Here is a 17,584-nt window from a genome sequence, read left to right on the forward strand (position 1 = left end):
CACATTTGTCTATAATCTCTATCTCTATAGGAAGGGAATGTTATCTTTTATTTAGAACATGGGAGTGGGTGCCAGATCTCTTCAGTTATGTTCCTAGTGCTGCCTCACTGGACCAGATTCTCTGGCCTTCTCCACTCCTTTTGCATTGCCCTTAGCTCCTATGCTGGGGATACCCTAGCAAGGCCTTCCACTGCACAACCCCACTGCAGGGATGTGCGAATGAGCCGGCCACCTCCTGAGTGCCAGCTCATGGCCTACGGTTGCTCTGCAGGCAGCCTGCCTGTGTTTTCCCCTTCCAGGTGCTTCTTAAATAAATTCCACACCGGCATTTTTTTGTCCAACAGTGCCCGCTCTCCCAAGGTCTAATGTATTGACATAAGACACAATACAAAACTCACTACTAGGGCTTCTCTTCTCCCCGAGTCTGCTCTCCACAGCTTTTCCCTGCCGTGGCAGGCCTCTCTCAGCCCTGTCTGGCTGGAGTCTTTTTCTGCTCCCATGGAGTTTGTTCTCCCTGGCCCCCAAACTTCTTCAGACCTCTGGCTTCCAGGACCAAACCCTTCCCCCGGTCTAGGGTATCTGGCAAAAGTCTCCTGCTCACAGCAGCTTTTCTGACTGCAGCCTCTGCCACAGCTTCTTCTCATTGTCTCTCCTTGAGTGTCCCCCCTCTCTCTACAACAGGGGTTCTCAAACTGGGGGTTGGGCCCCCTTTAGGGGTCGCGAGGTTATTACATGGGGGGTCGCAAGTCGGTTGAGGCAACCCCCGCTTTGCCTCTAGCATTAATAATGGTGTTAAATATATAAAAAAGTGTTTTTAATTTATAAGGGGGATCACATTCAGAGGCTTGCTATGTGAAAGAGGTCACCAGTACAGACGTTTGAGAACCACTGCTCTACAGCTTCCTGCTGCTCTTAGAGTGGAATCACCCGATGCCAGCTCAGAAGTACCTACTTAGTAACAAGGGCTGGTTGGCCCCAGCCCCCTAGCCCTTAAAGGCGGCTTGTTTGTGCAGGGAAGAGGGGTTCTTCAGCTGCTCCCCTCTTCCAGTCCTCCCATTGTGGATGATTCACCAAAGAGAGGAGCAAAGTTAAGTAGCAAAGAAAGGAGCTGAGGAGCTACTTTACAACATAGGATTATCCTGCTTGAGAGAAGTAAAAATACAGGCTTGGTTTTAAAAGTGCCTGATTCCCCAATCACAGACTGAATTTAAACTCCAGCCACCTCCACTCAGAAATTATCTTGATGGGAGTCATATAAGTACCCAGGTGTACAGAAAGAAAACTGTCTTTCTCAGACCCACGTTTAATATCACAGGTCCCCTGAAATGAATTTAATAGTGCTGATGGAAACGTTATGATGTGCACATTTAAAATCTGCCTATACTATCAAAAAGTGCAAAGATCCCATGAAGATGATGCAAGGCATGTACAGATCCATTGTCTAATGTTTAAGGCAAGGAATGTGCCTGGCAAAGGACATTCTTCCATATATGATCATTGCATCCCAACATCATGCATGTGAGAGCTTTGCAGTTTTGCCAGAATGAGTGGTAGTTACTGCTTTGTATGAAAAGGTAAATAACATATTAAGACCAAAAAAAAAAGTTGACCCTGGACTTTAATCTGATGTTGTCAAATCCTTCTTCGCAGATTCCTGTTATGGGAGGAGCCTTCATGGACTCACCCAATGAGGACTTTGGTACAGAATACTCCTTGTTTAATTCATCGGCCAATGTCCATGCAGCTGCTTCAATGCAGAACCAGCCAGAAGAGACATCCCGCTCCTCAAACGATGCCATATTGTTATGGATTGCGATCATAGCAACAATTGGAAACATTGTGGTTGTGGGAGTGGTGTATGCCTTCACATTCTAAGAAGACCGGAGACTGGAATACTGCAGGAGTGGACGGCTACAAGTGTGTTTGTTGTGCGTGTTTGTGTATATATACATGTATAGCTATATAAATATATATAGATAGACACATTTTGTTAATTATAAGCTGCGACAGTACTAGAAATGAAGTGCAAGTTATTAAACTTGAACTTCAGTAGCAAAGTTTGGATGCATTGGCAAATTTTGTGGTGGTGAAAGCTTTAATCAAGAACAGCAAATATATGTCACATATAAATTTGATGTGAAAGGCCAATGTTGATATGCGAAACACAAAATGAAAGCGGGTTTTATGTAAAAAATGCTTATTTCCTATTGGTTGGATTTTCTAGTAGCTCTTCTGTTTTTTGTTTGTTCCTTTTGTTGAGTTTTTAATCTGCTTTTGGGATTGGTATTTCTATCACAACAGTATATGAAAAATGCTCTGTATCTTATTCTCCATGGAAATCTAGTTATCTAGATGTCCAGATGCATTGGATGGTGGGCATTGGCTCAATTGTAATTAACGGATTTTCAGGATTCTTGTGTGTTGAACTAAAATACACATGATCAGTTGGCTATGTTTAAAGTGTAGATATTATTAATCTTAAAGCAGTGGGCATGCAGGTGGACGCATGGCTGGTTTAACTAGGACTCTCGTTCTAAAGACAGTGAGCAGAGATGATATTTTGAGTGTTAATACTGAATCTGCTTGATATTTCTAGAACCTGTACTCCAGAGGATGAAGTGCTGGCAAGTGAGTTTTAAATGGGAGGGACAGAAGCTCCAATTTCCATCAGACTATTGACAGACAGAAATGATAATGATTATAGTTCATTGGATTGACCCCTTCTAGAAAATAAAGACTGTGGATCTTTTGGGTTCATTATGCTGAAATCCAAATTTCCCATAAAAGCCATGTGGTCAAATAAGCTTTATTTATGAATGAAAGAAATTACTTAAAGTGCAGTAATTCTGCAGTCTAATTCACTGCCAATGATTCATCTATGGGGATAAATGAATCACAAGGTTTACCAGATAGCCCTACAGTGCACATACATAACCTCCCACGGGTGAATTGGGTACATGAGTTACATACAGTGGTGGGATATACGGAGCATTGGAGGGCAGTAGCTTAAGGGAAGTTGCTGATAGACCTTGACAAATGTTTACATTTAGGCACTAATATGTTTCTATGGCCGGATAATGAGGGGGGAAATGTAAAATCAATTGTGCTAGCAATTTTATACAAATATTTGTATTCAGTGTTCTATTAATGGGTAATGTCTTTGTTGTATTAATCTTGTAAGCAATGATTTTTAAGGGCTGTACCCATCTAAAATAATCTGTAGCCTTCCTTGCCAAAGGAAGGGTGTGTGTATATATATAGGTGATGGATGTGAGCATAGAGAAATGGCAGCAGATAAATACTTTACACAAAACCTCTGTGTATTGGACAGTTCTCCCTCTACTCTTGTCCCCTACAGCTGTTACCCTGATTCCAGAAGGCCCTGTCTGCAGGCATGGTGGATATTTTTGACACTTCTCTGTCACTCCGCTCAAGGCTGGAGTAAGAGCTGGTAAACGTATGGAGAGGTTTTGCTTTTATTTTTCTCTCTAAACCATTTTTCCTGCAGGGTTGGTGGATAGTCACTCAATCCAGAGCAATATGTCCTAAATGAGCATTTCAGCTTTTGCATTTATTTATTGTTAGTCAAAGTATTGGCCTGTAAAGCTGCCCTAGTTCTTTTGCAGCTGGCTCACTGTCAATCAACAGCAAAGATCCTTGATCCATGAAATCACAGGAGAGGATTCCCAAGGCCCTTTTCTAGGGGCCATACCGTACTCTATATGGCTACCACCTCAGGAGGGAGGTGCAGTACCATTCCACACCACTGAACCTCTGGAACCTGACTCCTGGTTAGACTATATGGATGATCAGTCACGGAGTATCTGTGACAGACACCTGTGAAGCTGGTATTTTAGATGATTGGCATCCTACCATGTCTACTCTCTCCTTTATAGACAGAGGATTTAGCAGGGGGAACATCTATTAATGCTCATGTGAATTACATACATAAATTCCCTACATTCTGGTAAGAGAATAAGCCATTAAGTGCCAAATCCTGTAGCCCAAGAAAGGCCCTGAATGCAGTGAAAATTAGTGTGGCAGGGTGCAGAAGGGTCTCTAAAGTAGACTCAAAGAGGAGGCATTTGGGGGTAGGATGAGTTATGTCAGCCGTGCATTTGTAGTCCCCTCCCCGCCCCCATGTACATGTGTATGTAGTGGAAGAGCACAGCCCCCCATGGAGCAGCCTGGTGAAGGAGACTTCAACCTCCCACCCCATCACCAATAGCAACTATCAAATGAAGTCCTTAGTGCAAGGCCCATCTAATCAGGCTGTGGGCAGGGGAAAAGATCTGGTCCTAAGTGTGTGTGTGGGCCTCCTGGGCTTTCCATTTTAACACACTAATATATGGTAGAACAGTTTAATTCCATGCCCTCAGCTATTTCAGGTGTGTCACTAGCATCATAATTGCATCAATTAGTTATTAATAGGATTTTTTGGTGCCTCAATAAGGCTCTGCAGTGATGCTACCTCATGCAGTAAAACTGTTTTTGCAAGGTTGATAGTAAAGCATTTTCACCCTGATTAAAACCAGTTAGACAATATTGTATTTACCCAATGGGAATCTTTTGCTGCTCAGTGAATTTGCCAGTAGAATGCTTTGCCTAAACTTTTAATTTTAATCTAAATGCAATTAGCAAAGTTTATCTTTAATCTCCCAAAGTACTGGACCAAATTGAAAAGGGACAGTCAACCATGAAAAAAATACTTGAGAATGAGTTGTTTTAAAATGAGAGACACTGTCATGTTGTCTTATGCAAAGAGGTGCCCTACTTTCATATGAAGTCAACAGGAATTGCAGAAAAGATTCGAATGAACCAGTTCTCCCCCTGTCCTCTTCATATATATTTTTCATCATCAGAGTTGACTTGCCAGGAAGGGCCTGATGTAACTTAATGTAACTTGATTTAAGAGGGCGACATATAAAGTAGGGTATCTAAGGAAAATATTTGCTCTTGCCGCATCTCAGACTTGAAAGATTGTAAATGTGTAGTTAGCACTGTGAATTCAGGAGATTTCCACAAAATAAAGGCAGGTGCTATGGGAACTTTATGATTAAAAAATAGCCTTCTCTAGGGATATATTTGGACTGTTGAATGAAAAGTCTGGGCAGTGTGTTGTCAAGCATATTAGGGATGGACTTGTACTGAGGCTGAATCCCATCAAACTATGCAGATATGCAGCTCCAGAACCAGACGTTAGCTGTCTAGGTATTTATAACAAGATCTCAATGTGGTAGCTGAGCCTAAGATCCAGATACGGATTGGAACTTCACCGCTTGACCCTCTCTCGGTATTGGGCTAAACCAGAACATGGAATCCAAATACCTCCACATATTGGGGAATTTCAGATTTGGATCCAATTCTGCATCTAAACATTGTAAAATGGACCCAACTCCCAATCCTGACTGGTGAAAGAAGCAGTTCTGGGAGAATAAGTAGGGCCAAAGTAGATGCTTCTGCATCAGGAACTCTGTTAGACAGGATCCACATTATATACCTTTAACTGCATTTTAGTGCTCTTCTTAAGCAGGTGTATGCAATGCCCTGACCTGTTCCAGCTAGCACTTACTGCTGACTGCACCATAGTTACTAGCCACCTGTGGACTGTGTAACAGACCTCACCCTCTTTGGGATGTAGTATGAGCTTCAGCATGTCAATCAGGAATTTCTGCTTGTGCATCTGTGTGGACTGGGGAGCCATTCTACGTGGCTATTTGGCAGGGGAGGAGAAGCCCCTCCGCAATTCTCCCTTGGCCCCCTTGCACACCAAGGTAGGACTCAGCTCAAGGATTAGTTCTAATCAGTATTAAAATAGAGGCACATAACACAAACAAATGACAATGAGATACTCAGTGACATGCAGAGAGTGTTCATAGTTGTATTAGGCCTTTGTAGTGAAGAAGGCAGAACACCTTATAAATCTAGCATACGACCCCTAGCTGTATAAATGCCACACCTTGCACATGCTTGTAGTAACAATATGTGTCTTGTTCAAGGTTGTAAATTTACCTCAGCTTGGGAGGAGCAAGGAAATGGACTGGGCGATCTTCCGTAACTTCTACTGGCTCTCAACCTTTCCAGACTACTGTACCCTTTTTAGGAGTCTGATTTGTCTTGAGTACCCACAAGTTGCACCTCACTTAAAAACTACTTGCTTACAAAATCAGAGATAAAAATACAAAAGTGTCACAGCACACAGTTACTGAAAAAATGGCTTATTTTCTTATTTTTACCTTATAATTATAAAATAAATCAACTGAAATATAAATATTGTAGTTACTTTTCAGTGTATAATATATAGAGCAGTATAAACAAGTCATTGTATGAAATTGTAGTTTGTACTGACTTCGCTAGTGCTTTTTTGTACCTGTTGTAAAACTAGGCAAATATCTAGATGAGGTGATATACCCTGTATTAGACCTCTACATACCCCTGGTTGAGAATCACTGTTTGAGGGCTCTATGCTCGTGTATCTCACTATTTTAAGAATGATTTGACCATGAGCAGCCACCATCCCAACTGAGCTGCCCTGTTGGCATTTTAGCAAAGAGACAAAGGATTGAACAGGTATGGAGATTGCTGGTTCCTCCAGGTCAGGAAGAAGGCATGTTAGAAGGGAGAGGTGAGGGGGGAAGCTTACAGAGCTGCCCCTGCTGTCCTTGTTCTCTTTGGCCTCCATCGCTATTAATCCAGCACATGTCCCCAGCACTAACATTCCTTTACAACAAAATGAGAGAGGTGGAAAACATGCCTGTTTCCCTGCAAATGTGGTTTGAAATCCATCATTTCCCTTTGTTAACAAACTGACAACAAGCAAAATGTGGGAAAGAGATGGCTCGTGTGTTGCAAGCAATTTAGATCACCATTTAACAGGGCTCTGTCCTGCAAGCTGCTGCACGCTCTTGTCAGGCGCTGAGCCCCCTCAACTCTCCCCAACTTCAGTGAGAGCTAGAGACACTCAGCATCTTTCAGGAGTGCTCAGCACCATTCAAGAATGAGATGAGAGAGGAGACAAGCTAGACAAATATCTGCTTCAGATACACCCATATCAAGCCAACTGGAAACTTTTCTACTGTGGGTGAGTCCAATCCAAATACAGCCACAGTCTTTGTTCAGTGAGCCACTATATATTTTCTCTATTATTAACAGCCTCCTGTTTAATATCCTGCCATTATTCAATTCTTAATATCCTCTTTGCATTGTCCTGCAGGGAGCTAGTAACTATTAATTTAACACAGCTCCGCTTTTTACACCATGTTCCAGCAAGTATAATTTTACTGAGTTTCCTGTGGTTAATCACAGAAGTAGATCTGGAAAATGACATTTTGTTAAAAAAATATAATTTTTGTTAATAAAAAGAATTGGCCAAAATCAAAACCCCAGGTAGAAACACTTCTGAGCTTTGGGGTTTTGATATCTGGAACTGAATTTCATCTCACTAATGGTAGGGAAGATAAAGGGCATCCCGTGTTTCCCCTAGTTGTATAAAGTCCCATGCAGAATTCAGAGCTCTGTTAACTAGCATTCTGTTCCTGTGCTCCCAATTCATTTACTCTGATCTCTGTTCACACAAGAGCTGGACATCCCAGGGGGACATCGTGTACAGCTGCTCCTCCCTATTTCTGTTGTTGAGACTCCTGAGGGAAGCACTTATATTTACCCTGTTGCTGGCACTAGCAACTGTAGCCAGGGATCAAGACTGAGCTATGTGTACCTTGCTTAATCACTACAGGAAAAGCATAGGAGAATTTATGCTGGGCATGGAAGATGAGGGGTTGTCCCTCCTTAGCCCCAGCCTTGGGCACGTCCTACACAGGTTGGAGCATCCTGGTGCCTGCTTTAAACCATGCCAGCTTTCATGGTCCCCTAGCTGGGCATTGCTGGAGTACATTGAGCTCCTCATGCCCACCTCTCTCATCCCTCCCTACCTCCGACATAGCCCCTGCACCAAAGGCTGTGGGGTGAGATGGAGTAGGAGGCAACCATGCTGATTCTGTGTTGACTGAGGACTCCCACACACATCAGGAATCCCCAGCAGCTGTGCTCTCTTTGTGCTGCCTGAAAGTCACAAAGCGGGCAGAGTGAGGCCAAGAATCTACCTTTCCATATCAAGAGCGATATGCGCCTTCGCAGAATGAAGTGGGTGACATTTTTATGTGGTCCCAGTCTATTCCAGAGTATTTAGGCTTGGCCTGTGACAACAGGTAGGTTATTTTGAGGGTGTCAATTATCCTAGTCAATTTTGTGATGGGTTGTGTGTGCCTGTCATGTCTGCATTGGCTGAAAGAAGCCAAAACAAACCTGACGGGTTTATACAATAGACCAGCGATTTGACAACCACGATTGACCTCTGTCAGAACTAACCCACAAGCTATGGTATTTGAGGCCTATCTATTACATCAGAGCTGCTTGCTGCTGAATATTCAGTGGAAGGGGAGAAAACATTTATTTCTGAATGGCTTGGCATTTAGGCCCCTTTAAGCTGATGTTTTTTCCTTTTTTGTTAATTCTTTTTCTCCTGATCTTGTTATTGCAGTCACTCATTTTGGGAACTATCATAACACTTAGCCAGGAAGACTCCCCTAAATTATAAAATCTGCTTGTAACAGAAAAGCCTTTGAGCACACTAAGTCTCCGTAGCATATTGCAGGGTCCAGCCCCAAAGACAGGTTCACCTTGAAGTTCATGGACATGTTCAAGATGTTGTTGCCAAGGCAACTAGCCCTTTAGCATGAGCACAACCTTGTTCGCTCATCATCTGGAAGGCTTAACAAAGTCAGAAACTCCCGAAAGGCCTTCTTTGTTAGATCTGTCCTGTACTTCCTATACAAGGTGGTGTGGCTGGCGTGGTGCGGGGGTGGAAGTCTTCAGGTACAGAAATGGCAAAAAAGGCCTCCAATTTTGGCAAAATGTTTGAGGAAAGATTTATTATGTAAAGCCCTATGATGTCTATAAAGGGATATGAACAACAATAGAAAATTATATAACAGACAGATCTCATCCATAAATAGTTAATGAAGAAGCATTATTTGCATAATGCTAACACCACCAGCTGTTATATAGAACTTGACAGTGGTAGCTCTCAAAATGCTTTATAAGGGAGGTCAGAATCATTTTTCTCATTTTACAGAGGAAGTATAACTAAGTCTCTGAGAGCTGAAACAATTTGCCCAACATCATCCAGCAGACCAGGGGAAGAGCCAGGGCTAGAACTGAGGTCTCACAATTCCCTGTCAAGGGCACAGTCCTTTAGGCCATACTGTCTCCCTTGACTGTTTTATTTCAAATGCACCTTCCTCTAAAGTATCTGGCTATAACAAATCAAACACAACATGACACAATTCCTTTATTTTGTTATCTTCCCCCATTGGCATTTTTTGAAAATCTCCCTTTGGGGCACATGAGTTAATTCAAATTCCAGTTGATTGGGAACCAGAAATAGTCTTCATCCCTTCTCTCAATTTTGCAGACCTTCCAAATACTGCTCGAGAAAGTCCAGGGAAGCAAGAGCATCTTCCCTTCCATAGGTAAGTGTTTGTTACCAAGGGCCATACAAAACAACCCAATATTTCCACAAGCCAGACAATACATTGGGGGCCTCTGAGTCATGGCACCACTATGTTGTGACTCCCTTTGAGACCTCTTTCCACTCAGCTTCCCAAGAATTTAGTTCAACTCCAAACTTTGTCACTCAGGTATCTGTATTTGGCACAGCAACACTATGCTGAGTTGGTCAGACTCAAACGCCAGGGGTGGATGCAGGGTCCATCACTGATCTAAAGTTACGCAGAAAACCCTTTCCCTTTTTATACATTTACACTTCTCACTGCATTTACTATACATTGCATCGTGCATATTTATATTAGCTTGGTTACAGTGTAGGAACCATCCCTGGACAGCATGCGCTGTTCATGCCTTGTCCATGCTCAGCCTACTCTTTACCGCATCTTCACATTCCTGACTTATCTTGTCCATTGTTATCTTGTTCATGGTAAATGATTCCTTGGGTGTTCCCCCTGTTATCTGAGCTAGCTCAGACATTCTCTTTTAGCCTACTGACCCATTTATTTATCATCGTTATCACAAATATTTCATCTTCAGTCCGCTAATCAATTTTCCTCTCTAATCTTGTCTTCCAAGAAATGAGGTTTCCCCCATATTTAATTACTTATGTCAAGCCAGGCTTACATTCCTACTTCTTCCCATTTATAGCATCTATGCTCATCAATATTTGTGCAGCTTAAACATGCCTGCTGCCTGAGTCAATAGAAGCTCAGCCTTTACCAGCAGGCTGGCATCCACAAGTGCAAGCTCCTACCTAGCCAGCTTTTAGTAACCAGTCTCCTTTGAACCTGGCTCTGTGGATGAGGGGAAAGCAGTGGACGTGTTATTCCTTGACTTTAGCAAAGCTTTTGATACGGTCTCCCACAGTATTCTTGCCAGCAAGTTAAAGAAGTATGGGCTCGACTAATGGACTATAAGGTGGATAGAAAGCTGGTTAGATCGTCGGGCTCAACGGGTAGTGATCAATGGCTCCATGTCTAGTTAGCAACTGGTATCAAGCAGAGTGCTCCAAGGGTTGGTCCTGGGGCCGGTTTTGTTCAATATCTTCATTAATGATTTGGAGGATGGAGTGGACTGCACCCTCAGCAAGTTTGCAGATGACACTAAACTGGGAGGAATGGTAGATACGCTGCAGGGTAGGGGTAGGATACAGGGGGACCTAGACAAATTAGAGGATTGAGCCAAAAGAAGTCTAATGAGGTTCAACAAGGACAAGTGCAGAGTCCTGCACTTAGTATGGAAGAATCCCATGCACCGCTACAGACTAGGGACCGAATGGCTCGGCAGCAGTTCTGCAGAAAAGGACCTAGGGGTTACAGTGGACAAGAAGCTGGATATGAGTCAACAGTGTGCCCTTGTTGCCAAGAAGGCTAATGGCATTTTGGGATGTATAAGTAGGGGCATTGCCTGCAGATCGAGGGACGTGATCGTTCCCCTCTATTCGACATTAGTGAGGCCTCATTTGGAGTACTGTGTCCAGTTTTGGGCCCCACACTACAAGAAGGATGTGGAAAAATTGGAAAGAGTCCAGCAGAGGGCAACAAAAATGATTAGGGGACTGGAACACATGACTTATGAGGAGAGGGTGAGGGAACTGGGATTGTTTAGTCCGCAGAAGAGAAGAATGAGGGGGGATTTGATAGCTGCTTTCAACTACTTGAAAGGGGGTTCCAAAGAGGATGGATCTAGACTGTTCTCAGTGGTAGCAGATGATAGAACAAGGAGTAGTGGTCTCAAGTTGCAGTGGAGGAGGTCTAGGTTGGATATGAGGAAAGACTATTTCACTAGGAGGGTGGTGAAGCACTGGAATGGGTTACCTAGGGAGGTGGTGGAATCTCCTTCCTTTGAGGTTTTTAAGGTCAGGCTTGACAAAGCCCTGGCTGGGATGATTTAGTTGGGGATTGGTTCTGCTTTGAGCAAGGGGTTGGACTAGATGACCTCCTGAGGTCCCTTCCAACCCTGATATTCTATGATTCTATGAAACCCAGTCCTCATGTAATTCTGCAACTGGAACTAGGGTATTATGATTACTAATAGAAAATGTGGGTGGGGGGGGGAGAGAAGGATGCTGATGGTATAGCACTAAGGGCAGCATCCCAGAAAGTGGAAAAATCTTATGCATACCCACATTGTTGTTGTTGTTATTTGTTTGTTTCTGGTAGCATTAACAATGTGCTAGGCACTGTACATACACAAAAGAAGACAGCCACTGATTCAAAGAGCTTCCCATCAAGCAATTCAGTTTAAAGGGTTCTGAGGATAAAATTCCTGATGAAGTAAGAGTTTGTCTAAGAATAATGCGTGGCTGTGTTGATGTCAATGTCTAAACTCCCATTGGCATCAGTGGGGCCAGAATTTTACCCAATGTGAAATCATACTCCTCAGTGTATCTGTGGTCAGAGCAGGTGTTTGGAGCTCACATATCAGGGTATTTGTGGCCCATCTTATCTCCAATAAGTACCAGAACTCTAGCAGCCAGGACTAAATGTTTTTGGATGTTGAATACTGATCAATATAATACTGTTGAATATTGACCAATATCATATTGCATTTAAATATTCTAGCAAGCCCTGGAAATGCAAATTTTCACAGCTAATGTAATGTTGGACTTATACAGTAATTTGCTTATATTAAATTGTGTATTGCAATTTTTTCTTGACATGGAGAGAACCCTTTCTGTTAAGGGTTGAGGTAATATTCTGTATCCAAAAAACAATCCAATCTGGCTCCAGTGGAGTAGGAGAATCCAGAGCCCCAGAAATACGGAGACTTTCTTCCAAAACCTAACACACTGTCATCTTGACTTTTTTTTCCAGGTGTCTGGCAAAGTAATATTTTAAAAAATATTATGGGAAAGCTACTGAATAGACTGTTCATGCTTTATCATGTTTCATTGTGCTGTAATCAGCATGGGTAGCACAAATAGATCAGACAGATTCTATGGGATCCTTTTCCATAATAGAGCCAGAGATGCAGTACTGACCTTACACCAGTATACGGCATTATGATAAAACCATCATCATGGATTTAAACTGTACCAGGCACTCAAATCCAATGAAACAATCATGTCAGTCTCTTTGGGTGACTTTTCAATACACAATCTTTTTGTGATGTAGTGAAATAAGACATGTCTTTGTATGTCATCATTTGGTATGTGGACCTGTCCCTAAATATTTTCCTACAGTTCCATTTTACAGTGTGTTTAATTTTGCCTCTTCCAAAAATAATGATGGGCCAGTTTTGATACAGATATTGCTATCTATTAACTCTTTTCCTCTTGGCTGTTCTTCAGGTTGACATGGGGGCAGGATTGAGACCAGCAAAGGCTAACGTATCATTCAGTTAAAGAAAAATAACCTGAATTGAAATACTTCTGGAGTCCTGTTATTATAATTTATTTTTTGTATTCGTGTTGTGCCTCAGAGTCCTAGTCATAAAACAGGCCCTCGTTGTGCTGGAAGTTCTGCAAACACAGAACAAAAAGATGATCCCTGACCTTAGGGAGCTCCTAAGCCACAGATATTTAAAACCCTGGGATCTCTTTTGCCCTCAGGTGTTCATTGAAGCAGATGTGTGAACATTCCTAAAGGCCATCCACCTGCTTCAACAAGTGGGGGAACATCATGGGCCCAGAAGCGAAGTGGGACAGCCCCAGCAGCAAGGGAGGGAGACACTCACAGAGGGATAGCTGGTAGCTCCTCCAGCACCTCGGAGTCTCTGGTGCCCTTTGGGGGAGTAGGGCACTGACTGGGCCATTCAGAGATTTAACCTGGAGCCTGGTCTTTCAATTCCATTCCAGCAAATGATATGTGATCATTCCTAAATCAACTTCTGACCAAACACCATGGATGTGGGAACTTGCTTGGAACTTTTCTGACAGAACTGAAAAAAAGTTTAATAGCAAGGCAGTGAAAGAACCCTTCAAGGCACCTTCAAACACAAACTGATCCTGCTGCCACTGGAATCAGTGGAAGCACACAGCTAAACTATGTGCGTAATTTTACTCACACAAGTAGTCTCTTTGATGTCAATGGGATTATTCATATGAGTAAAATTAAACTGTTTGCAGGATCAAAGCCTAAAATTCATACCGGGTTATTAGGTTCCTCCCTTCACAAGAATGCCTACAGCCCCAATGCTGCAAGCTGGTCCATGGAGACAGAACCTTTCCCTCTTGTGAGCCCCCATTGGCTTGACTAAAGTTCCTTGCTGATAAAATGGGTCTGCCTGTACAGAATAGCTTGCAGGACTGGGGCCTTAAATCTCTTTTATATCTCTAAAATCTTTGTTATTTAAAAAGAAATCAGATCAATGTATTTTTTAAACGAATGGGTAATAGAAAATCTGAGAATTTTGATAGATGGGGCAGAGGGGTGTATAATATAGCAAATTTGTAACTTGCCTTCTCCTTCCATTTCGCTGCTTGCTTGTGGAGTGTCTGAACTTAATCAAGTGAACACTTGCTTCCATTCTGAAGTTGACAAGCCCTTAACTGGGTGCAAAATCTCAATAGAGTTTGTAGGTGATGTAAATTGGTCAAAGAGATAGCTTTGTTACCTAGCTTGCAGTGTATTTATTTTTTTCAATTTTGGTTAGCTTTTCATTTCAATTACCACTTGCAGAATTTTTGCAAAAATTCAAACTAATTCCACTGATGTTGTCCAAGCTTCACCCAAACTCTCATTGTTTTAGGAATCTAAACCTTCCTTTTAATCCTATTTAAGGCACAGGCTTTCTCAAGAGTCCTTTAGTATTGGTACCATTTTTATTAAGTATCTTTCACAATATAATGCTCATGTTCTTTCTCTCTGCTACTTCTTTCTCTGCTTAGTTTGCTTTGAAGGGGCTTCACTGTACTGTTTTATATTGTATGGGTTGGTTTACAGAAACTTTATTCTTGTAATGAATTGTTCTTGAAATGTGGATTTATCTGTACAGATACAAAATTTGAAAACTGTTCTGTGTCTAATTGGATTTTTCATAATTTATTGTAATCCTTACTGGTATAGTAAACAGAAAAATGTTCTTTTAAACTTCTGCTACATTCACTTCCTATTTATTTAACTGGCTTCACTATGTATTTACTTATTACTACTTGTTTACTCTTTTTACTATAATGAGAATAACAAAATTTGTTAATGTAAGATTAAATTTGTGCTTTTTCTTGATAAAGTTCTTGAAATTGACCACAACAGGATGATTTTTATTTCATTCTCTCAGTTAACTTGAAAGGGATTGGATTATAATTAAAGTTGAGTATATCAGTATATTAATAATCACCTATAATTTACAGATCTCCATTATTTGTTAACCTCTGAGAATTTATTAAAAATAAAATAACATCATTTAAAATAAATGCGCCACTCATCTGTTACACCAAATACCAAGAACAAAGGCTGTAGATCGATACAGATAACAGATTAGGGTAACCAGACATCCTGATATATCAGGGCCATCCTGATATTAGGGGCTTTGTCTTATATAGGTAACTATATCCCCCTCCCCGAAAAAAAAAGTATACCAATTTTTCACACTTGCTATCTGGTCACCCTATAACAGGTATACACACTTATATCCCCACCCAACAACTCAGCTAGATGATCATTCCCTCCCGCTGTCTGGAAGGTTGGTTAGCCTTATCCACCAACCCTATGTTCACTGTAACAGGAATCCTGCTTGCAACCCTTAAAATCCATTCTGCAGTATCAGGGCTCAGATATGCTCCTCCTGCAATGCTATTACCACTTCTCAAGGTCCTTTGCCTCACTATAGATATTGCCATTTTGAGGACTACGTAATCTGGTGATGCACTCTTGGGTCTCTTATCCCAGACATGAGATAAAGGGCTTTGAACTATGTCAGTAGCACAGTTAAAGAAGCATGTCCTGTTCTTTGTGATGGAATGGGGCAGGAGTAGCTCTCTGACTTCCCGGTGATACTTGGTGGGGGAGCAGACCTGTTGGCTGGCCTCTAAAGGTATGTCTACACTCCAGTTAGACACCTATGGCTGGCCCATGCCAGCTGACTCAGGCGCACGGGGCTCAGGCTACAGGGTTGATTAATTACAGTATAGATGTTTGGGACTGGGCTATAGTCTGAGCCTCTGGACCCTCCCATAGTCCTAGACCCCAGGCTCTAGCCCGAGCTCGAACATCTATGCTGCAGTTAAAGAGCCCCACAACCTGAGCCCTGTGAGCTCAAGTCAGCTGGCATGAGCCAGCCACAGGCTTTTGATTGCAGCGTAGACATTCTCTGAAGAGGCAAGATGAAGTGGAAAGTGGCCCAGCCGTCTTCTCTTAAGGGGAATTACTGACAGGGCAGGTAGAAGGGTGACTTCATGGTCCTCCGACAGACGGATAAGAGAAAGTCCAACCCTGTTGAAAGGAGGGCAGAAAGGAGTGCTATGAAACTCACCTTACATGGTTTAAAATAAATATTTGTCTTAATTTTGTTGGGTTGGGTGAATCTGTAACCCAAAGCTCACAAATCTGTATGGATGGTAAATTTAGCTAAAACTCATAAAAACCCAGATCAGCTGGTACTTATCAGGCACAGTTAGTATGAGTCTTTAACACTGGAGTGAATTATGTCATTCAATGGACTAGAGTCACTACATTTCAGCAGGTAATGCCTAATCATAATTCATTCAGCTGTTGCCATTGTGGAAATCTGGTTGAATTTGAATGTTTACAAATGTGTGGAAAATTTGAAATAAAAACAAACAAACAAAGATATGTATTGTGTGAAGACTAATTACAAGTAGCTGTGAGAATTCTCAATAGTCAAGGAGGAAAACAGTAATCCGTTTACAGGTCTGTCAGGTCTGACTAGCATACACCAGTTTAGTTTCATAGTGTCAGTATTATAAATATTCTTGAGCTCCACCACCTGCTTAATCTGAGATGAGGACAGTGTCCTTTAAATTAGCATCTTCTGTGGAGAGACTCACAAGGAAAATCAAGGAAGACTTGCCTTTAAAGCTCTGGTAGTCAGCCACTCTACTCATTGCTACACTTAGGATTTCTGCATCTCATAGAATAAAAAACACATTGCAGATTTCTTTGTCATTACGAGTTGAGTTTACTGCAGAAGCTGCAATGTGTGCTACCTTTCCTACTGCATGTATGCAGTTGCTGAAGTGAAGTCTTTATGAATGGACTATTAGCCATTTAATTAAAAAGAAATCTTTCAGGGCAGACTGAGACCATGTCTTCTGTTTTGAATTGGTGTTTTAAACAAATCTGCAGCGGTTGTAAAAGGCAGCAGACTGACAGTGCTGGAAGATGAACTCATCTACTCACACTATACAAAACAGGTACCATGGCAGCTGTTCCATCAACATGACTCAGCCTTGACCCAAAGTGATTATGTCTGCAGAGGCAAATTCATTCAGTCTTCCTGCCCATTCAACTCCTTGGCCTCTCTGCTGAAGCTGCCAACAACAGAGACAATTAAGGACAGTTCTGACCGTGTTTTTTTTCTTAGAGATGAGTGAATAATTTACAACAAAATTCAGAGGTGTATTTTGAAATTCTAAATACTTTAGATCAGCTGATTTCCCATTTCTCTACATCAGTGGTTCCCAAACTTGGGACACCGCTTGTGCAGGGAAAGCCCCTGGTGGGCCGGGCTGGTTTGTTTACCTGCCGCGTCCGCAGGTTCGGCCAATCGCGGCTCCCAGTGGCCGCGGTTTGCTGCTCCAGGCCAATGGGAGCTGCTGGAAGCAGCGCGGGCCGAGGGACATACTGGCTGCCGCTTCCAGCAGCTCCCATTGGCCTGGAGCAGCGAACCGTGGCCACTGGGAGCCGCGATCGACTGAACCTGCGGATGCGGTAGGTAAACAAACCGGCCTGGCGCGCCAGGGGCTTTCCCTGCACAAGCAGTGGAACAAGTTTGGGAAGCACTACGCTACATGTTGAAAGAATTCTAATAGATTAGAGGTGGGCTATTCCTTTAGTGAAACTGAGCTTGTTTTTCCTTATCGTAACACGATCACCCAAGTGTTTTCAGACTGTGT

General features: G+C 42.3%; 1 protein-coding gene across 2 annotated transcripts in view; it reads left to right on the plus strand.

Moving 5' to 3' along the window:
* C6H14orf132 (chromosome 6 C14orf132 homolog) overlaps positions 1 to 14,753 on the plus strand; it is an 86,095-nt gene extending 71,342 nt beyond the window's left edge. The window contains exon 3 of one of the 2 annotated variants that reach the window (XM_043549156.1): positions 1,651 to 1,730. In XM_043549156.1, coding sequence (XP_043405091.1) covers positions 1,651 to 1,691 — 41 coding nt within the window. In that variant the 3' untranslated portion in view covers positions 1,692 to 1,730. Of the gene's footprint in view, positions 1 to 1,650 lie in introns of both variants that reach the window. The other variant, XM_037900912.2, reaches the window with a different exon arrangement.
* Positions 14,754 to 17,584: the final 2,831 nt, after the last annotated feature.

Source organism: Chelonia mydas, chromosome 6 (assembly GCF_015237465.2).
Source record: "Chelonia mydas isolate rCheMyd1 chromosome 6, rCheMyd1.pri.v2, whole genome shotgun sequence".
Classification (NCBI taxonomy): Eukaryota; Metazoa; Chordata; order Testudines; family Cheloniidae; genus Chelonia; species Chelonia mydas.